Genomic DNA, 23354 nt, shown 5'->3' on the forward strand with positions numbered 1-23354 from the left:
TTTGTTTTATTAATATTATATATATATAACTGATAGGAACATGCAATAAAAATTATTCTAAAATATTTGATTTTAATAATTTTTGGGTATAATTCTTCCAGTGATGTAGTACATTTCTAATAAATGTTTTTATTTTTCTCATATTCATGGATGTACAGCACAAACTGAGCATCAACAGTTTTTTAAAATCTATGACCAATAATTTGAACAATTGCACATATAGTCATCAGTGTCTAAGAATTATTTTTGAAAACGTATATTTATATCTGGTCGAAATTTGAGTTTTTGCAACAAAATGGTTATTCATATCCAGTTGGATGCCAGCCCTTATGCTACTGATTGAAAAGTTATAAAGATGAAACCCATCCAGCCGAAGTAAGATATATATCGTACACTAGCCTCAAAACGTGGTCATTCTTTAAATATGATTGAATCTTGTATATATAACTGGCTTGGCTGACTTTAAAACAATGTACTGCTTATACAACTTGGAACAGTGTATTCTTTGTTTACAATGCTCAATGAACTGGGACCATCGAGCTGCATGATTTAATACACACACTTCAAAGACAGTCACGTCCTTCATGAATTTAACATTTATGTTAAGGTATAATAGAAAAAATAATTATATGCAATTTATACCAAAAAATAGTTTACATAGTTTCTCTCCCTTTTCCCTTGTTAATAACCCCAATTATTGACCAGCAGTCCCCAATGCACCTCTGGTTCAACAATGTTTAAAACTGTACAATAATCAGCACAGTAGATATCACATGTAAGCTGAACAGCAAGGTACATAAACAAATTTAGTTTTCTTACTCAGAGGTATTTTTGGCTTAAATTTGGTAAAAAACCCAAGACATCATGCAGTTTAATAATATCGTAAAATCTGTATTAGAAGCCGCATTCCTAATAGAAGTTGCACCAATTCTTTTTGAATCAAAAATTTATCATTTCTCATATGTGTAGGTGCTCTAACAGAAGCTGTATCCCTCTATTGCATTGTACCATTTTAATAGAAGCCGCGGTTTCTTATACAGATTTCACAGTAGTGAATGCTATTTTCGTCAAAAATTTACAAAATTTTATCATGTCATGAACTGTTTCTCAGCCATGAACATTTTTAAAATGTGCATTTAATATTTTTTTTTTCATTTAAAAACTAGAAAAAATATTTAAAAAAAAAATTGATCATTTTAAACAAATTAAATTAATCAATCTAACAATATAGCGCCCTCTATAGACAATGGTTGTACATGCTTTTGAGAATGATGTCCCGGGTACAAGTGTCAAAACAGCATTGCTAGTCGGTATTAGCCTCAAATTATTTTTTTGAATTTTCATATTGGATCAATCGTGAATGTGCATCAAAACAAAGTAATGAATGGACTGAACGGCACTCGCAAAGTTACAATTCATTGGTGAATGGAATACACGATTTAATAAAAAGTGCTTTAGAATTGTATTGATAGCAAGAGTCATGATTCTTGCACACTAGTTAATACATCACTCACACGATGATCACTGAGAATAGCAATGACTTTTAGAAATCTCACCTGATTCATGTACATATCAAAATAAACTACACAATTCAGTAGTCATGCGAGAATCGCATGTCCTAGTAAGCGTGCTTTGTTGAAAATAAAGAAACTAGTAAATACTAGGTAGGTACTGTAGTTTCTCGTAAATATTGAATGAAAACACTATTAAAGGTCAGCAGTCTGATAAGCCAAAAAGAAGTATTACTTCCCTTTAAATCAATGATACCGACTGGAACAAAAAAAAACACTTACTTTGGTTCTCAATCATACTGCACAATTGAAGGAGTTCAATTATCCACTGCATTGGATCACATGAAAGAAAAATGAGAGTTTTCAATTCAATTGTTTACTTAATCTTTTATTTTCAAGAAACGTCATAATAAAACAAAAGCTTACAAATATAATATTAATCTAACTAAAAACAAAATATAGTTTTCTCTATTATAGACAAAAATTGCACTGAAACATGATTGTTTTGGTTCGTAATAAAGTCATGAGGGGGAAAAAATGAAGCTGGGACAAAGACTTTTCAATTGAATGACATAAAAATAAATAGCGCCCTCTAGTTTGAGCTGATGAACTTGCGAACAAAAATCATTCTAAGTAATAATATTTTGATTACAGTTTTGATTAATGCAAACTGAAGAAAACTTCATATCACGAGTCGCAACAAAACAATTTTAAAGGTCTGTACATATGAACAATGATAATCGTAAAGTAAATATTGTCATGGTGATAACCTCAATGTTACCATGGCAATGTTAAAATAAGAATAACATAATATATAAATAGAAATTCAATATAACAATTTCTTTCAACAAACTGTACAACAGAATAAATAAATGTAGTTTAGTATCTGGATTATTTAAATGTTTTGACATATCCAGTATTTCTAATAAATATGTTTTTTTTTTAAAAAAGAACAGGGCAGGAAGATGATTGGTTGAATTCTCATCAATACAAACAAATGGACTATTCCATTAACAATAGGTGAAAAGCCTTTGAGGGGATGAACTGAAAGCTGAAACAATTGTGCCAATGCTCCATTTGTTTACTCCAAAATACTGGTGAAAATTTATGAAGAAAATGTGTAACAAAAATAAATATTTTTCAAATCAGAATTCGAGTATTTGTTACAAACGATATTGTTTATAAAACATAACTTATTTTGGGCTGGCAAAAATAAATATTATATTCACTGTATCCTGTATTCATGTTGGTTGGTTGGTTGGTACACAACCAGGAGGTAAGATTTTGTGACAATCCTGAGTTGTTTCTGTCTGTCTTATTAAAACATGATATTCAGAGAAGGTATTTCTAATAAAGTATTTGAGAATTGGTGTGGCAAACATTTTCAGGAAAGAAACTTTGCGAAATTCACAAGATGTACCTGAACTAGTTTTTGAATCGTAAACCTCAGTTGTATGTACATTGCAAGTTTTGCAATTCAAAATGGCCGTCCAGTAGGATTTAATCACAGGGAAACCATCAATTGAGGCATTGTTTCCACAGAAAAAACATTGAATGCCCAATTTCTATTTGCTGAAATACTTCAATGAGCAATATATCAATAATTTGGAGTGCTACTCATAATTTTTACATTCATTAATTGTTATTATTAGTCATGTACATCTTCTAACAAATCATATTTAACTTGGAATTTTTGGGGGTAATTAGATTATGGGGTTATGAAACAAAACGGTGCACAAGTTATTTATTGTTCATTATAAGAAGTGACAGTCATCCTGGATCTTGTCTGTTTGACCATTCATAATGTGGGAAACCATCATACACATTAGATTCACGTTTTCAATTCATCCCAAAGGCAGTTTTGTACATAGATGTATATCCATCTTGCAATGTCTTGTATTCTCACACTATTGTGCTCTGTCGAAGCAAGATTCTGTGTGTCAATGTTTGTTGCAGTCCCTGTATCACATCGTAAGTCTGTAATTTGCTGTTGAAGACCAGTTTCTTGTAATGATCACTTTTATCCAACAGTTCCGTCATATTGGCAAGGAAGTAACACTCGCAGTATTCCATCAAAGCTCTGGCATTGTACAGCTGAAGAAAGATGAAGGTCAACAATTTTAGATCAATCACAGCTTTGCTTAACTTTAGTGTGTATTAATGAAATCATTTTTTTCCATCTTTTATAATTAAACGTTACTGTCAGCCACAAAGTGAAAATACATTTCTGCATTTCGCTAGTGATCAAAGGGACAATGTGTGAATATGAACATTTTATGAATGACAATTACATGTACCACAGTAGTCCCAATGTAAAAATGAACTGACAACATATACAGTGTATAAATTTGACCAATGTGCCTTCTAAGATGATGTAGCATGCCACCGACTCACAAAGATTTGCTGTGACGCAACTAGACTGGCACATTATTGACACAACAAAAACTTTAATATTGATAGTGTTCTTAATATAGTTATGGAATTTGTAATTTGATAAAATGAAATTCACAATTTATATTAAACAAAATACGTGTAAAAACAGACTTCCCATCAGGCAGCCAAAAGGCAGACACAACTTGAATTTGGAGATTCCATTTTGACTAAGGATCCCTCTAAAAATGAGCCCTGTTAGAGGGTATACTGAATGGGATCCCCTCTTGTACTAAATTGAGAATTCCTCTTGAAAATTGTGGGTGTGGGGAACAGAATATTGGGTTCAATGCACCCACTGAGTACTTTCTCAATAACCTTATTCTTACCTTGGCATGCTTATATATTTTGACAGCATTCTCAAATAAGAGAAGTTTAGAACATAAAATTTCACAATGTCGTTGTAATCCATCCAAATAGAAGTAGTTTGCAGCAGCCATTACCTATGAATACAGATAGTAGATAGTTAACATATTGAGTAGAGACCAGTAGACACAAATGAAGCGTTAATGAACTCGCAGCTATAGCACAAAAATGAAATCAGCATTTTACGACAAATATTGGATAAATTGAGTGCATTTATCTATTTATCAATTTCTGCTTCTAACTTATCACATTTAACATACCTCTAAGACATCACGTTCATCAATGACAAGACTCTCTGTACCACCATGGTATAAATACTGCATTACGGTCTACAGAGGAAAAACAAACGAAGGTTAACAGACCTGCTGAAATGAATGCGCTGTGTCGACACAGACCTACTGAAATGAATGCGCTGTGTCGACACAGACCTGCTGAAATGAATGCGCTGTGTCGACACAGACCTGCTGAAATGAATGCGCTGTGTCGACACAGACCTGCTGAAATGAATGCGCTGCGTCGACACAGACCTGCTGAAATGAATGCGCTGTGTCGACACAGACCTGCTGAAATGAATGCGCTGCGTCGACACCAACCTGCTGAAATGAATGCGCTGCGTCGACACCGACCTGCTGAAATGAATGCACTGTTTCGACATCGACCTGCTGAAATGAATACGCTGCGTCGACATCGACCTGCTGAAATGAATACGCTGTGTCGACACCGACCTGCTGAAATGAATGCGCTGCGTCGACACAGACCTGCTGAAATGAATGCGCTGTGTCGACACAGACCTGCTGAAATGAATGCGCTGTGTCGACACAGACCTGCTGAAATGAATGCGCTGTGTCGACACAGACCTGCTGAAATGAATACGCTGCGTCGACACCGACCTGCTGAAATGAATGCGCTGCGTCGACACAGACCTGCTGAAATGAATGCGCTGTGTCGACACAGACCTGCTGAAATGAATGCGCTGTGTCGACACCAACCTGCTGTACCTGGTTAGTAATACTACCAGTGACAATTTTACAAGAGTTAAAATGCTTTTAAGTGCTTACAAGAATAACATGTTTATAGCACTCATTGCAGCATGGTACGTGTAAACCCCTTCAATTCTTTCAATTGTTCATGTAGCATGATGTTTTTATTAATTAGATAATGTTGTTTTTTTAATTAGATAATGTGTTTTTTAATTAGATATTGAAGTGTTGATGTGTAATTTTTAAAATATTTTATTTGCTCTATTAATAGCACATATTAGTGATGTTTCTATTTAATGATCCAGTATTCAACAATTGCGATTTTTAGTTATATGCACTTCTATTGGAGACGTGCTTGTAATAAAGCAAGTTTAGTATATCTATTAAGATTTATATGGCGACGTGGTGCATTCTTACCCAAATATATACCAGTATATGGGCAACATTCATGAGCTACCAAAATAAAATACTTGTTTTTCACTCTGTACAAGTGCAATATAGTTTTTGAATCAAGTATAAACCGAAACTTACCTTAAATACATGGTATCTAAAGTCATTAATTTCAACACACGGGGTAGTGCTTTCGTTCATTTTATCCGACAATAAGGCTTTAAAACGTTTTGACGCAGTGACCAAGATAATTTTATGTGCGTAAAATGGTCGTCCTTCAACAATGAACGTTACATCAGACATATCCGGATTGTTCACATATTGTGGATCTAGAAAAAGTGGTAAAAAATAGTTAAATCTTAACTTTGAGGTGGGGTGAAATAACTGGTGTATATATATACCAGTAAATGAGTTAGGCTTTCCAGAATTTACAGATATGACACTGATTATGTACGACTGTTACTCACCGATTCTGGCAGGTGGCGTGAAGTTGATAGCTTTGATTTCTGGTAAAGGTTCGTACCCGTAGACAAGCGAGAACACTGCAGCTAGTTGTTGAGATATCACTTCATTCTGAAATGAGAAAATAGTTATTCACCAAAACATTGCTGGTTATATACACAATAAATGTTAGATCCATCAGTATTAGGCCATGTCTGTGGAATTGATCTGCCCTCTCAGGTCAAACTAGGAATTCTTTTGTTTTTTCTGCACATTATTGCTGAAAATTTACTGATCTACCCATTTATCTACCTATCTAGTTATTGTATTCTTGAAATCCCAAGTATATATAGAGCATAACAAGATTTTTGACAGCTTTTGAACTTTCCTACCTTGCATTGTCGGAATATATCAAACATCAAGGGCAATGCCTCATCACAGAATTCTTCATTATACTCATTGGGTTGGATGGAACAGAAATCTCTGAGAAGGCATTGAATGATAGCTTTTCTGCGTAGTTGTTTGGCAGTTGATAACGTCTCAGTCCAGCAGTGTAGAGACCACTGTACACCAAGACTACGTAGCTCCATTGAAACGTCGAGATAGCCATGCTCACAACTATGGTACATCGCCTCCTAGAAGATACAAAAAACTTGTGCATGAAAGCTGGAGAGAAAATCTACCATGTTTGTAAAAACATTTCTTTTGTTTTAGCATTGTATGAAAATGCTCATGGTTGTATCAAAGCAAAGAAACCTATCTAAACAGATCATACACAGGATAGTTTGTATACTGCAACTGCTGTATTTATAAGTGCATATTTACATAAATGACTGAGGTGTATCTACAGTCAATATAAATTGGTTTTTTTATGATCATCTAATGGAGAAGATACGGTAAGTTTTTTTTATTGTTAATTTAATAGTGGTTCTGCTATGATATGGTCAATAATGTTAAATCTTTTATAATATGAAGGGGTTTGCGAACAAAATCTTGCAAAAGTAACAGACTTCCTATATTCACGACTTTGCCCGTACTCATGAAATTCACAAAAATTGGCGCTCCACGAAATTAAAAACAGTTTACAGTGACAGTGTATACCACATAAAGTGAATAAAAGTCATACAACTCAATTCTGTCATTTTCCCCTGCAAATTCTTACCTGCAGTGCAGCCTCCCTAGTTTTAGTATTATCCAACTTTTTTGCCTTATAACCCGTGTCAGTCCCTTCTGCTAGGATCTCTTCCAATGACAAGAAATCAGATGATTTGGTCACGTGCGGTTGGGAAAGCAATCTTCGTAATACATTTCGATGACCATGTGAGGCAGCCAATGCAAATGAATTGAGGTAGCCAGAATTGGCATTGCTTTTATCTAATGTAAATAAGTAGGGATCGGCTCCTCTGGCAAGAAGTAACGATACTAACTCATAATGACCTATTAATAAATGAGAAGGGGATAAGAAATGTGAACAAATGCAACCAGACAAGATTCTAATGTTTATGTTAATGATAACACATTGCACAACACTAAACCTAAACAAATTGTGTTCATATAAAATATATATAAAATTTAGTCGATACAAGAAAATAGGAATAACTAAAACAAAAAACAATAGTTTTCTCTATTGTAGATAAAAATGATTTGCACTGGAACATTATTGTTTTGGTTTGTAATAAAATCAGAAAAGGAAAATAATGAAGCTGAGACAAGACCTTTCAACTGAACGACTTTAGCAAAAATATAAATATAATAAAATCTATTATAATGTTCAACTTTTTTTTATATCTTTGATTCTGAACACCCCCCCCCCCCCCTCACCCCCAAGATACAGTATGATGGACAAGTTCTGATCAAAATATTTTTGGGAAAAAAACATACACATTACATGCTGTTCTATTTTTTTTACATAAATGTGTTCATTTGAATATTGACTGTGCTTATTTGACCAGTGCAGTACCTTTTAATGTGCAGCGCGTTTTGAGTCATACAATCTTTTTTCGCATTCCCTATTCAAGAACTAATGTAAGGAAATATTCTTCCACCCCACCCAGTCTAATCGCTTTTTAATGACATTATTAATGACTCGCCATCAATTGATATTTTTAATAGGTTTATTGTTTTTAAGAGTTAAGTAATTTTGTTTGTTTTTTTGTTTTTTTTTATTTGTGTGTAATGTAAGATTTGTTTAACCTATTTTTGTGTATTTCTGTATTTGGGGATCCTGTAATTGGGAATTTTGTTCTGTAGGTCATCCAATTGAATAAATACGTTAATTAAATATTGCATTCATATGCATGACCAAGCACCATTATGAAATGTACCAGTTAATGTGTCATAGCCACTTACCTGCTGCAGCTGCCATCTGTAAAGGCGTTTCAGCATTAAAACTATTATCAACAGCGCCATCAACGTAGGCACCTGCTTCTAGTAGTAACTGAACTACAGGTATATGTGAGTTGGCTGTGGCAAATGTCAGTGCAGTCCAGTGACGGATAGCCGGATGAACACAGGGGTACATAGGGTTACTTGGCACCTACAATTAAATAGAAAGGTCTTATATAGCACCCATGAGATTGCAATTACTGAATCCAGTCAAGACTTTGCAATCCAAAAGTTTACACTTACAGTTATGTCTAAGTCAGAATGCGCATCGATTAAAACTTGTACCATAGCTTCATCACCTCTGGCACAGGCAAACATTAATGGGGTCATGCCCTGAAAAAAAAATCATTAAAATTATTTACTGTAAAACGTTAATTTCAATGTGTGTTGAACTTTCCCATCATCTGAACAAATAGGTGCAAAATTATTTATTTAAATTATTCAACAATTCCAAATGTCTTTGAACAGCTAACCCCCATTATTGAGCAATGGAATCACCCTTCATATAAAAACGGACTATTCCATTTTCAATACAGGTACGAGAAGCTACTTACCTGTTCATTTAATGCATTAATGCCTGCAGGTCCTAGCATTGCTATAGCTTGCTGTACAAGGTCTGTCCTTCCACACGCTAACATACGGAATGCTAAATCGAGCTGAAAACTAGCAGCACATGCGGATGCATCCAAGTGACGACTGGAACAGATTGATTCATCAGTCCTAGAAATCAAACCATACAAGTCAGTTAATATTGGCATTTTGTAAAATAACAAAACACAAGTGTAGAGAAAATTAATCATAGAATGTATTGATGCCTGCACAGCCATGAATTGACTGAACGAAAAACAATTCAAACAGCAGTATTACAATACAGCTCACAATAGCATTATTGATAGTTCAAATGTTACACTTGATAATGGCAAGCTGATATCAATATTGCTACTTTGTTAGCAATATGGTGAGCTATAATGGATAAAACCTATTTTCGAATCCACTAAAATTTAGAGCAGCAATATCATCACAATTGTGTACAAGTGTGAATTCTACTGCTTTGTTATTGTTGTTCCGGTTGGTGTTTACCGACATATTGCACTGTATGCTAAAATCAGTTTAAGGTTTACCTGACAGGTATATTAATTAGTTAATTAGGAAACCAAGATGACCTCCCTTGTCCACAAAACTATATATTTTCGGAAAGCTTATTATATGAATTTTAAAATTTTGTATGGACACTGTAGTTTGAAATGTGCACAAAAATGTGCTTTTTTGGTCAAAAGTGATTTAAAAAAAAATTAGCTTCTAAACCATGCTTCTGTTTCCTGTCAAAATTGGTTTATGGGTACATCTGTTTACTATGAAAACTGTCTACCAGTTGTCAATTTTGCAGGGCAGCAGCTCAAATTTCACAACTTCAAGTTTATGCATAAATTAACACCCAGGCTAGTTGTCTGTACGATTGTTGTAACACTGTTCAACCAAAAACAATGCCCCGACGGCGTTTTGAAGATAAACACTTTGTCAATCATTTGTGAAAATTTAAAAACAAAAGGTCAAAGCGTCTAGAAGCTATTTTTTTTTAAAGTCCTGGGACGTGCACTAAAAAGAAGCTGAGATAATTGCTAATTTGCATAACAATTCACTCAGTAAGAAGTTTGCTAATGCTCATAATTAAAATGGCTGTAACAGTTTCAAATTTAAATGTATTATCGTTTTGTTAAAAGTTAAATATAGTGCATAATATTGAGATCCCGTCATTTCTTTTTTTCACCATGTTTCTTTTTGATTATTTATGTACAAACTTGCTAAATCTTGCTAAGCATTCAAAAGAGAGAATGTTTGCACCTGTTATCTATATTTTAAAATCGTTTTTTAAGTATGTTCCACTATTCACAATTCTACAAAATTTTAACAGTCTATAGCCAAGACTGTTTGGATAATAAAAAGCAAAAAAAAAAAAAAATTCACTCCCAAGTGCCCACAAACCTGCATCTCTACCTTAAAACAAACATAGCTCACAGTCATATTATAAAACCTTAACTGTGACCAAGCTAGCAACACACATAATTTTGACAATTGTTTTAATTTACTAGAGTGCCTGTCAATGCACAACTGGCTTTTATAAGAATCTAAAAAATGGTCGCTATCAATACATAAACATTCATTGTTGTGTCCTATGCACATGCGCATTTCTGAAGCGAGTTTTACATTAGCTCTGTGTATATTTCTTCTCCCAAAATAATTTACCTGAGAGGTCGAGCTGCACAATCAATCCCTGGTAGTAATAATCTGGCAGTTTGTCTGACATCATCAGCATCAACCACGCTACTATGTCGATATTCGCAATACGTAGACGCCACACGAATCCATTCAACTAAAGGTGGCAGGATTACATAGGGCCTGAAATATAGAAATTTTATAAACCACATGTTAGTAAGTGATTACATCTGCACACAAGTGTAATTGAATTCGTTATCTATTATTATTATGTCAGTGTTAAATTGAACTGCGGCTTTTCTGGGTTGGGTTTAAATGTAATTGATAAAAAACATTTATTTGGTTGAGTTTTACTGTATGTGGGTATATATCATTGGGATAAACTAACCTTTCTGGGTTGAGTTGCACTGTAGGTGGGTATATATGATTGGGATAAACTAACCTTTCTGGGTTGAGTTGCACTGTAGGTGGGTATATATAATTGGGATAAACTAACCTTTCTATGGTTGAGTTGCACTGTAGGTGGGTATATATCATTGGGATAAACAAACCTTCCTGGGTTGAGCTGCACTGTAGGTGGGTATATATAATTGGGATAAACTAACTATTCTGGGTTGAGTTGCACTGTAGGTGGGTATGTATCATTGAATAAACTAACCTTTCTGGGTTGAGTTGCACTGTATGTGGGTATATATCATTGGGATAAACTAACCTTTCTGGGTTGAGTTGCACTGTAGGTGGGTATATATGATTGGGATAAACTAACCTTTCTGGGTTGAGTTGCACTGTAGGTGGGTATATATAATTGGGATAAACTAACCTTTCTATGGTTGAGTTGCACTCTAGGTGGGTATATATCATTGGGATAAACAAACCTTCCTGGGTTGAGCTGCACTGTAGGTGGGTATATATAATTGGGATAAACTAACTATTCTGGGTTGAGTTGCACTGTAGGTGGGTATATATCATTGAATAAACTAACCTTTCTGGGTTGAGTTGCACTGTATGTGGGTATATATGATTGGGATAAACTAACCTTTCTGGGTTGAGTTGCACTGTAGGTGTATATATAATTGGGATAAACTAACCTTTCTGGGTTGAGTTGCACTGTAGGTGGGTATATATGATTGGGATAAACTAACTATTCTGGGTTGAGTTGCACTGTAGGTGGGTATATATCATTGGGATAAACTAACCTTTCTGGGTTGAGTTGCACTGTAGGTGGGTCTATATTAGGATTTTCACTGTATTCTAATTGGCTACATCTCATGTAATAATACAATGTATGTAAAGCACTGGGACTCCAGGTCATACAATATTTTCCTCCAAGACAACTGGACGATATCTTATGCTTACTACTTTGTTGATAGTGCATGGCACGGCCAACCAAGTCACCTGCAAAAAATTATACAAATTATTTTAAATGACATACTGTATGGAAATCAACAGTTTTTTGGAGACTATTTCATGAACTTTGCATCATGGAAAAGTGGAAAATTAAAACGCAATTTCACAAACATGTAGAATAAAAATTGTAGTATATCTTAGTTATCGTACCCCTACTCGTACATTAATGTGAATTACCGACCACTTTTTGAGCCTTAGTCAGGTAAATGTTCTTGAGACTTCACAAACAATTTTATTTTTTGAAAATATACAACAGCGCCCTCACAGGTGTATATCTGTTCAGAATTATTTTTATCTTCCAAGCCACAATCACAAAACACTCTTCCATTATCTCTGTTTGATTAAGGTTTCTATTACTGAACACATACATCCATCCATCACCAAGCTTCAAATCTAAGAAAGGGCAAACATTCCGGATTTTGAAATGCTACCTCTTGGCTTCCTGTTTGTGCACTAGTTTACTCTAGTCATTTCCCTGGCTAATTTGTGTCTGCTCCATATCAGGATTACTGGAGCCATGTAAAAAGAATATTTATCAGTTAGAAATGAGATAAACCAACAAATGATACATTTCTTAAACAGAAGCAAGCTTTTCTGGTATCACTCAATACACTTTGGAACTGCCATGTAATCAAGTATTAATTTCAAATCTGTAATTTTTAGAAAGTTCGGTTACCAGCCTGGATTTTCTGTGTCTACGTTATAAACTAAACATTGTGCTAAAAGTCTGCACTTGATATAGACAAATGGGTGAAAACATTTAGCTGTGTTTTCAGTGTTTAAGTCTCCCATTATATAGATTCGGTTTCACTAACAGGCATCTAGTTAGTCAGGGACAAGCCATCTTTCATTACGAGGGGGGGGGGGGTAAATAAAAATGATTTTGGATGGAAACCAAGTTGAAACAAACAGATGGGGTAATTGAGGGGAAAAAAAATGTACCTTGTTTCCTATACTTTACATTTCATAAATCAGTGAAAATGAATTCCATACAAAACACCAAAAAAGTCTTTTCAGTGAAAATTAACTCCAAGTAAAATAAAGTATTTTACAGTATTCAATTTTTACTGAAGATTCAAATAAAAGACTTGACTTGTTTTTAATGAGCAACTGGCAAATGTCATATTTTCATCAGCTCATTGATTCCAAGTCCTGTAAATTCTATTTTGAGTAGTATCTGACATTTGATCTTTTCTCTCATATCTCCTTGAATGGCAAGCATCCATCAAGTAGAGAGAGTGCTTAAAAAAAACTTTCTATTTTGCCACTACTAAGTGGGCAGGATACAATTGCAACAAATCTAAATATTGAATTTCTTTATCGTATTTGTTCCATCAGAAGCATATATTTTAATGATTCAGTATACAAAAATGCAATTGGAGCAAATATGGTATTTATATCAATTATTTTTGGAGTATTAGTGATTTGCAATTTGTACTAATAGTGTGGTAAAAGAAATTCATTTCATATCTATAAAACATATGCACGTAAAATACTAATGCTTTATGGAACGCACAATGACAGAACTTTTCTCATATGATATTGAGTGGACAATTATGGCAAAATATTAATAAATCTGTCATACACGTGACATTGTGATTGAAAATGTGCTTTCAGAACAATTTATAAAACATAAAAGACTGGAAAAAATGATTTCGAAATAACACCAAAGTTGCTATGCGAGTCAAAAATATCACAAATTTATATTAAAAGACTAACAGCAATACAAATATTGAGAAATCAATTACTGTAAAATACTTTATTTTTGCTTGGAATTAATTTTTGATTCAATGAAAATAAAATCCAGCGAATATACTTTTTTCGTAAATTTTACATTCAACTTGTCAAAAACCAATGAAATTAAAATCCATACCAAACACCCAAAAAGTATTTTCAGTGAAAATTAATTACAGCTAAAATAAAGTATTTCACAGTATTTGATTCTTGTACCAAGCTTACCTAACTCAGCGATACTTCCCACACAAGTTGCAAGTAAATTCTGCTCTAAATGTTTACTGACTTCGAGGCTCCCGTTGGTTTTTATTTCACATTTTCTGCCGTATCCTCTACTCTGGTTGCTGTAATCACTGCCACTGCTGCTGCTGCGTGTTGATGAATTCCCGCTCAGCGGACTTGATGTCAAAGACAAAATACCTGCAACATTTTTTTCCAATAAAATTCAATCAGTATACTATTTTTATATAAATTACAATATGGCACAGTTCAAAGTCATACATAAGGTGAGCACTAATGTATATTTCTAATTGTGCTGACCACCTTGACAACATTTTTTCCATTAACCTCATTTCTAAGGACACTGATCAAGGCAATATGTTTATATTCATGTACACATGTTCTATTTCAGCTTTCAAATGGCAACAATATAGTGATCAATTCAGCACTAACTGGCGAACAAAGCACAGGGTGTGTTTGAGTTCTAGTCCAATGAGGATGGGTAACCAGGAGTAAAAACAGTTAAATGAACAACACGAAAACTGCACGATGAAACAATGATGTAGACTTCACTGGTGAATGAAGACGTACAAGTACAAGTACAAAGCTCAGCTGATCGTAACTACCACAACAAAAACACTGGCTCAGTAATAATATTATTTTCATCAAATTCACTAATACAATTCTATTATTCCATAGCACTGACCATGACAGTCTTTTGACCAAAACTTTACTTTCAATCAGTACCTTTCTGCCTCATTTAACTTAAATATCTGACGACCTTCAACCAAACAAGGCTTGTGAGGCACACACATACATACACAGAGCAATAGAGCGATATCCCCAATTGGTTACCAGCACATGTCTTTTTTTTCAATTACCATCTCAAGGTTACCTTCAAGTATATGATGTAAAATTCACAGCCCCTCTCTTTCAATAGACGCTACGGATCACAGATTATGTTTGCAGGAAACCTTGAATTATCGACCATGTGGCCTTTTTTCAGGCGGTTCCTGTTTTCATTACAGTACACAGCAGAAATGTACAATGTAACATAAATGATTTATTTTCTTTCAGTTATACTTGGTAACAATTGTTAAACAGTAATTTCAAATACAAGGGAATGTCCAATAAAACAGAGCATTGTGTATAATGAACTTAACATACAAATTTTGTACATTGCTATTCTATAGCTCAACACGCTTCAACTTGCATACTCTTATATACATTATATCAATTACAGGTTTTAATAAATCAAAAGAATAAAATAATGTGCAAAATGGTATGAGTAGTTTCAGAAAATAAACATATTAAAAATCATTATTAACAAGACTTCATCTAAGTCTATTAATAAATTCACATTGTAGATTATAATTGAGAGAGCCACATTGAAATCACCTCTATACTGGTTTAAGAGCCAAATTTCACAAGCAAGTCGAGGGGGGGGGCTGGGGGAGTTTTGATTATTGCATAAAAAAAAATTATTCTCATTTTTTATTCCCACTTTAATGAAATGTTCAAAAACTATCTCAACTTATCAAATGGCAATGATTACTACCAACGGAAATTAAACGATTTACAGTGTATACAGATTCTAGATTAAAGGATCTGCAAATGTGACACACAACTTCCAATCTTAACTATAATAATGTACACGTACAAGCTTCAAGTAGCCAGTATGATACTGCAAAACAGTGACAAGCTGCAATACATACATGTAAATGAAAATGATAGTTGATCCACATGTATCCATATACAGCAAATATAAATATTGTACTTTATTACATCAACATTTCCAAAATTGTAATTTTTTTATTATTGTCATCTAGTCAGGTTTTTTTAAACAACTAAACACAAATCTCCACAAGATCTCCTGTAGTTTTCCAAGACCTTTTGATTGAAAACCGTTCCCTCCCCTTTTGGCAATCTAATAAAGTCATGAATCTTTAAAGCCAAACCCAAATAATGTAGCCTTGTGAGTTGTGACCACCTGTCAATCATTTACTGGCATATTTGGCAGTTTATATTCCCTTGGGCTTTTCTTAAAACCCTGCTATGTCAATGTCACTTTCAAATTCATTTTTTTTAGATTTGGTTTCTAGCAAAGTTCAATTATAAACATCTGGTTAACCACAAGAAAAGATTATTACTGTCATTAAAAAAAAATGTTTTATTAATTTTTAAAAGCCACTGAAGAATGGTAGGAAACTAGAACCACAAGGGAGAATCTATAACATTTTTGTGCGGCTTTATTCATTCACATTTTCATGACATTAAAGAATAGATTTTAATAAAGATTATAGTTATTAAAAGCATAGCTATCAGAATTCTCTATTGTTACTTATTGGTTCCATTCCATTTTATAACAGTGATGGTGATCTGTGAAAAACAGAGGTCGTTCCACAAGAACTAATAATTTAATAGATAGCTCAACAGATTGGAATATTGGTTTCACTGTCAAATATTTTGATATTTATTAATTCAATAGTGGTTATTACTCTACAGTTTAAGTTAACTTTTATCAACCTTCACAAAATAAACCTGCAGAATTTTTCTTACAAAATTTATAAAAACTTGTAGACAATTGGAAAGTATGTCCATTTGATCCAAAATTAAACAAAATATTCAAAATTTTGCAGCAAAATTTTGGCAGAATGAAAACAATTCCTTCTGTGCATTCAACTGTAGTCAACGCGAGAGTTGACGTCCAGCAGGAAACTAAATAAAAGATTCTTTTCTTTATAGTACGAGCTGCTAAATACTCATGGTGCAAATTTATATATTTTTGGAAATTGTAAGGATACGACAATCCATTACTGAAATAGCAGCACATAAACTCAACAAATTTACTTTTGGGTGATTTAGAGTACTCTAGCTCACAACAGTTTATTTACGTACCTATGCATACAGCAAATATGGCAAGTAATGTTTCAAAGACGAAACCATAAATAATTTTTGATGCTATTCATTTTACGAATTTGATAATTGAGGTACAGTTGTATTTCTGAAAACTTTGTGAAGGTCACGGTTAAGATCACTCACTCACTACTGCAGATTTTACTACTGTATGGGGGTGGATTTACCTGAAATTAAAGTGGCAGATGGTACAAAATTAGTTAAAATTGAATAAAATCAAAAATGATGCTTTGATCACCGTCTGTCACAATAAAATATTTTAACAGTACAATGTGAAATGATAAGAACATCTGTTGAGTATGTAGTAAATAAAGGAGACATGTCCATTTCCAAGTTGTGACAATCAACAGCTGGCCCTACATACATCAATAAACTGAGCATTTTAACTGGCCTCGGGCGATGAGAGTATAAAACACAGACACTGTCATATCATCCATTGACAATGATACACGAGGAAACATATTTAAGCCGTTTCACAGTTAGAAAATTTACACTATAGCAGACTAATTTGTAAAATATTCACAAAACTGTCATTTCTCAGAGGTTTCCTTAATAGGTGGCTGCAGGCTTAAATTAGCCTTCTACTCTTGTGTCCTTAATGCTTAATGCTTATGTGTGTGAAAGATTATAATTTAGCAGACTACTTTTTTGTTTGAACCTTCCTGCTTGCTCTGAGGTGGTGGTCACAGTTTGAAGGATGAATTAAATGCCATAGTCTATGTCCTATTTGTTCTGATCAAAGACTTCAGAACAAGTTTTTAATTGTTTGGTTGGATGCCATTTCAAGAATTGCACACAAGTTATTTACCTTTTTATCCAGTCCAATGGCTAAAGAAGTTTGAATAAACTATTAACCTTAGTAATCTGCTTTACCAAATGGGAGTAAATTATTAACTTTATTAAACCTTGTGTTTACTAGTAATTAGCTGTACAAAGAGAATAAATTATTAACTTTATTAATCCATGACCTTAATGGCTATACCAATACATGTTAATAACTGATCAACTTTATTAATCAGCCAGGACCTCACTGGCTGTACGAATATGGAATAATAATTGAAGCACTGAACTAAGACTGTACTCAAAAGCGGCAAATCAGAAAGTACGATGCAAGTCTGTTGAATGGTAAACAAATTACTATCATCTTATAGGGTATCAATGTCCGCAGAAATCTGGTAAAACCCAAATTACTGTAAGATAAAACTAAATATCTCTATAGGCAAGACTGATAGAACCTGAATATAACCATTTCCTGTACTGGGTTGTTTGATTTGTATTTCTATACAATGTAGCAGTATTACACCAAACTGATAAAAAAAAAAAATTAGCTCTCCTAGCTTTACACTGAAGAATGTTCCATATCAACAACGACTTATCCACCCAACAGCTGTATTCCTCAAATAAAAACTTGGGATAATACTCGTGCATTTCTCCAAAATGCATTTTTAATTAGCAAATTTTATTCCAATTCAAGTTATTCAAGATTTGTTATTGGTTCTATTTCATCAAAACATTTCACTTCTGTCTGTCATTTTTTCTGAGAAACATGTTTTTAATTCCAGACTGGGAGGAGGTGGGTCATTTAGAGTCTGACATATCTCAAATACCTCACCTCAGCCAACCCAGCAAGTTACATTGATATGTGGTTGCATATCCATAGGGGAGGGAGGACATTAAAATAAACACATCTAGTCTTATCACTGTTTACAAGTCATATTAACAGCTTGAATACTGCTAGCGCAGTGAAAAGTGATCCAATGAGCAAATTGAATTGCATTTTATCGAGACAATCCCGATATCCATTTCAGACGTATTAATCATTTATTCCCTGCAACATAAGATTTTTTGTAACCGTAAAACTATGTCAAATGAGATGAAAATCGAGACTAAAGGAACTAATCAAGACTAGACTTAGCTCCTAGGAGACACAAGAATGGACCATGGTTGCACAAGTCAAAATAAACGATACTAATAGGAGGATTTAGTTTCTGCTGAAAACATCTACTCTTCTTTGACATTTCAGAGGTGCAGTTCTATAAATAGTACTTGCATGTGTAGTTGTAGATGATGGTAGAGGTACTATGGTACAATACATTGTACCACCTAATAATAACCGGTTCCTTTGTGTGTCAGAAACACCAACTTGTCACAAGGTCGTACCATTGAAAGGCCATGCACAAAGTACAGCACCCATTGATCAGTACATTAAGTCATAATATACCAGTCGTAAGTGGCAGAAACTAACTTCCAAACTGTCTTAGAGTTACAGCCCAAATCTTACACTGGAACCTTAGCCAAAAGGACAGAGAAAATGCCTTGTTTATTAAAGGACTGGAACAGGTGTTCAGTTTAGACAGGTGTTCAGTTTAGACAGGTGTTCAGTTTAGACAGGTGTTCAGTTTAGACAGGTGTTCAGTTTAGACAGGTGTTCAGTTTAGACAGGTGTTCAGTTTAGACAGGTGTTCAGTTTAGACAGGTGTTCAGTTTAGACAGGTGTTCAGTTTAGACAGGTGTTCAGTTTAGACAGGTGTTCAGTTTAGACAGGTGTTCAGTTTAGACAGGTGTTCAGTTTAGACAGGTGTTCAGTTTAGACAGGTGTTCAGTTTAGACAGGTGTTCAGTTTAGACAAGTTTCCAGTACAGGGTCTGGGGTTTTATCTGCTGTATAAGCTTGCATGTAGAAGGTACTAGAAAAGATGTTCAGTTTAGACAGGTTTCAGTTTAGACAGGTTTCAGTTTAGACAGGTTTCAGTTTAGACAGGTTTCAGTTTAGACAGGTTTCAGTTTAGACAGGTTTCAGTTTAGACAGGTTTCAGTTTAGACAGGTTTCAGTTTAGACAGGTTTCAGTTTAGACAGGTTTACGTTTACTGGCATCACTAGATTAATGCCAAGTCATCTATGGCATCAGTTGAGGTAAATGACCTACAGTGCTGATACCTGAATATGTAATATGTGATAGACTTGGCTGCAAGCTATTGTGGGACATAACAGACTTGGTCTGTGCCGACACGTGAACAAACTGTAATATGGAAACAAATAAAGAGAAAAACTCAATCTAAGTTTAACTGCCTGTTTATTCGTACCAAGACACAGAACTTGTGTAGACACAGACACAGTACAATGGTCAAAGCACTTTAATACTAGCAACTCAACTGCGACATCAACACCTGATGTCAACATCTTTTCAAAACTGTTCATTATAACTTCCCAATATTGTTTTTACTTCTGAATCATTATTTATGTTGCGTGATAAAACTGGAAAAAAGAAGGGAGTTGTAATGAATGTAGGCTGTACCGTAAGTAAAACAAGATTGTAATAAGCAAAGCAACACCTGTCTAAATGATTGGATTTCAGGGTGTAAGCAGTTCAGTCACCTCTGCTAGCAGTTTATGTAAACACGGCACACAAAGACATGTTAGAAATTCAGTAAGATAAAGTTTATGACAACATTGTACCTTTAAAAAGATTCATTAGAAACCTTGTATTGTGATCGTATTGGATTGTTGCCGATTATTAACACTACCTTGACCTTACTTACTGATGTAGCATGGTTCTGAAATGCATCAATTGAGCAGTTCGCAATGTTCGACACATTTCAACACTAACGCTAAATATATAGTACATTTTACTGAAACATGCAAAAGATTGTTAAAGAGAATAAAGATTGCTTTGATTCAAGGGGGCCGACTTGTAAACTTTTGAACATTGTGCGAAACTTGATGTGTAACATTTCACTCCTACATTGTATATAAGCGTACAATAAATCCACCCCCCCCCCAAAAAAACAATCCATTTCAACCTATTAACCAAAAGAGCCAAGATTTATCAAATATTTCACACATACAAAAAAAATTAATTCTACAATTTTTAACCAATGCGAAATTATGACCATTTGCTCAAAAATTACAAAGTTGAATAATTTTTTTTAAAAATGCAAAAAATTTGGTACTCTTAACTTTAAAACCATTTATTTTCACTGATTCAACGAAAATACATGTAGCAAAATTAAAAACCAGCAAATAATTATTGCTTTCACAGTACTGTAGAATGACTAATTTTCACTGGGTTTAAATTACACTGATTTACCATTTCAGGCATATTCAGTGGGTTTTAAATTCACAGTTTTTATCATTTAGATAATGTATTCTATGCTAAATTTTACGTATTCACTGGGTTTTAATTTAGCGCATTTTTCAGTTAGCGAAATAAGCAAAATTAAAACCCAGTGAATAATTAACCCTTTTACAGTACATAAATTTTGGTCACCTAAGCAATGCAACTGGTAGAGGTAAGTAGAGGATTATTTTCAAGGTTCTGCTTGGACAGTGAAATTAACAAAGGTCATTCGGCCATGAAACTGCACAGTAGCTACTTGTGAAGGGTGGAAACCAGGAAGTCTGTATTTTATAGCTACCGGCCAATAGGTACTGAACTTGACTTGATTGCTTAGCATACCATAATAAAGATTGCATTTTTTGAACAAAATCTGCCACAAAGTAGTAAAGCAACAAAAATGGCCACCAAAAAAAAAAAACAACTGGGTCAAAAATAACCAATAAACAGATAAGGAAACAAAAAAATTAAACCAACATTGCCGCCAGTTTGCCATTTTGCATCAAATCAGAAAACAAATTGACAAGCATCATAATCCATCATCCTAAAGTTTGAATGAAATCGACCAAGGCATGCCTGAGAGATGATTGATAAAACATATGGCCACTAGTCTCCCTTTGAACCAAATCATTCTGAGAAATGTCAGATGTACAGGTGCATGTACAGAAAAACACATGCATGCATGCTTGAACACATGCACAGATAGATGGACAGACTGAACACAAAATACAAGACCCAAGTTGGAAACTAAATAAAAATTTGCAAATATTTGTCAAAAAAAAAGTGAGGGCATTCAAAGAAAATCCAGAAACCCAAATATAAAGTACTAATATTAGCGCATGAATTAAATCTACTTGATCAAAGTATGAACTTCTCCACAGCAAGCAATGTATGGATTTTTATTTCTGATGCTAAACAGTTTGTGAGTTACTATCTGAACCAAAAATCTTCATATCAAATTCTACAAAATCTATGCGCTCATCAATGAACCCACCCCACATATCGGAGTACTGTTTGTATTACACAACACCACTATAAACTACATGACCACTTCACACCACAAAAGATGGCCTTATGAACTCTCAAAGACATCAGATCCAGCTAGTTCATAAAATAGGATTAACAATTAGAAGAACATTAATCAAACTGAACTCCAGGGAGTTGTTAATGAAAGGCAAATGAGACCACATTACTGTGGGAAAATCTTACTTGCATTCAAATCATTTATGACTTGATGTAAATAACCATAAAAGTTCATTGTTTTGTTATTCTTTGTAAAAGCCATCATCGCATCCATTTATAGCTCATCTTAAAATAACTGTCATATGAATTACCAATTTATGCACTGAATTAAAAATCATCGTCTTGTCTAATGGTTATACAAACAGATGAACAAACTTTTTTGTCAAATTTTTCTCAAAAAAAATTCTACAAAACTACAATCAATATTATTACAAAAAATTAAATTTTCATTGCTATTTGATCATTTAAACCAATCACAAGAATTAATTTTTGCAAAAATCACCATGAAATTAGGACTATAGTTAGATGTTAATTTAAGCTTCTCAAAATAATCTTTTCACTTTTGTTTCTTTTTAAACATTCTTGCATAATACATACTTCAAAATAAACAAAATTTTCATAAACCTATTGTCAAGACTAACACTCTGGCCTACAGGCTTGCTAAATAAACCTGAAACAAGGAAGTGAATATTATTTATTTATCTGGACACAACTCTTTTTGAAAATCAATCCATTAATCGATACAGCAAACAGATAATACTATTAAGTAGCATACTAATATACTATTATAATAATATAATATTGGAAAGTGAATTCAATCCATATTTAGTTCATTAATATTTTACCAATTTATTAGTAATCTAAATGATGTGTGCATTTGATAGACTAGAAATGAATTTATTAATTTTATAATTTTATATATATTTGACGTTTTCTAATTGTTTTGTAATACTTCATTATATATTTAGTGTAAAATGCAATGTATACATCTAGCATGGAAAACAATAGAATTCACCGCTCCATAAAAGCTGCAAATTATTTGGGGTAAAACAAAATCATTGACACTGTTTGAACACTTTTTTTGTTTACATTGGATGCATAAGCAATATAGCACATGATAGAGTAGAATCCAGTCCCTTGATGCAAATGGTCACAAATTACAAATGCTTTCCATTGCAATTCAAAGCCATATGCTTTGGTTGATACAATCATCATCCTGCCTTT

The 23354-nt window shown here is 33.7% G+C and overlaps 1 protein-coding gene across 1 annotated transcript in view; it reads right to left on the bottom strand.

Annotated features, from left to right (window-relative positions):
- Positions 1-1871: 1871 nt before the first annotated feature.
- The window catches only part of LOC100375001 (ankyrin repeat and BTB/POZ domain-containing protein 2-like), a 34094-nt gene continuing 12611 nt past the window's right edge, over positions 1872-23354 (bottom strand). Inside the window, exons 3-15 of the mRNA XM_085500629.1 lie at positions 14084-14278; positions 11914-12112; positions 10748-10900; positions 9058-9223; positions 8747-8836; positions 8468-8654; positions 7281-7555; positions 6511-6753; positions 6145-6250; positions 5819-6006; positions 4568-4636; positions 4271-4384; positions 1872-3605 (exon numbers count right to left, since the gene is read on the bottom strand). Coding sequence (XP_085356755.1) covers positions 3414-3605; positions 4271-4384; positions 4568-4636; positions 5819-6006; positions 6145-6250; positions 6511-6753; positions 7281-7555; positions 8468-8654; positions 8747-8836; positions 9058-9223; positions 10748-10900; positions 11914-12112; positions 14084-14278 — 2177 coding nt within the window. The 3' untranslated portion in view covers positions 1872-3413. The remainder of the gene's footprint in view (positions 3606-4270; positions 4385-4567; positions 4637-5818; positions 6007-6144; positions 6251-6510; positions 6754-7280; positions 7556-8467; positions 8655-8746; positions 8837-9057; positions 9224-10747; positions 10901-11913; positions 12113-14083; positions 14279-23354) is intronic.

This window comes from Saccoglossus kowalevskii, chromosome 1, assembly GCF_978046115.1.
Source record: "Saccoglossus kowalevskii chromosome 1, keSacKowa6.1, whole genome shotgun sequence".
Taxonomy (NCBI): Eukaryota; Metazoa; Hemichordata; class Enteropneusta; family Harrimaniidae; genus Saccoglossus; species Saccoglossus kowalevskii.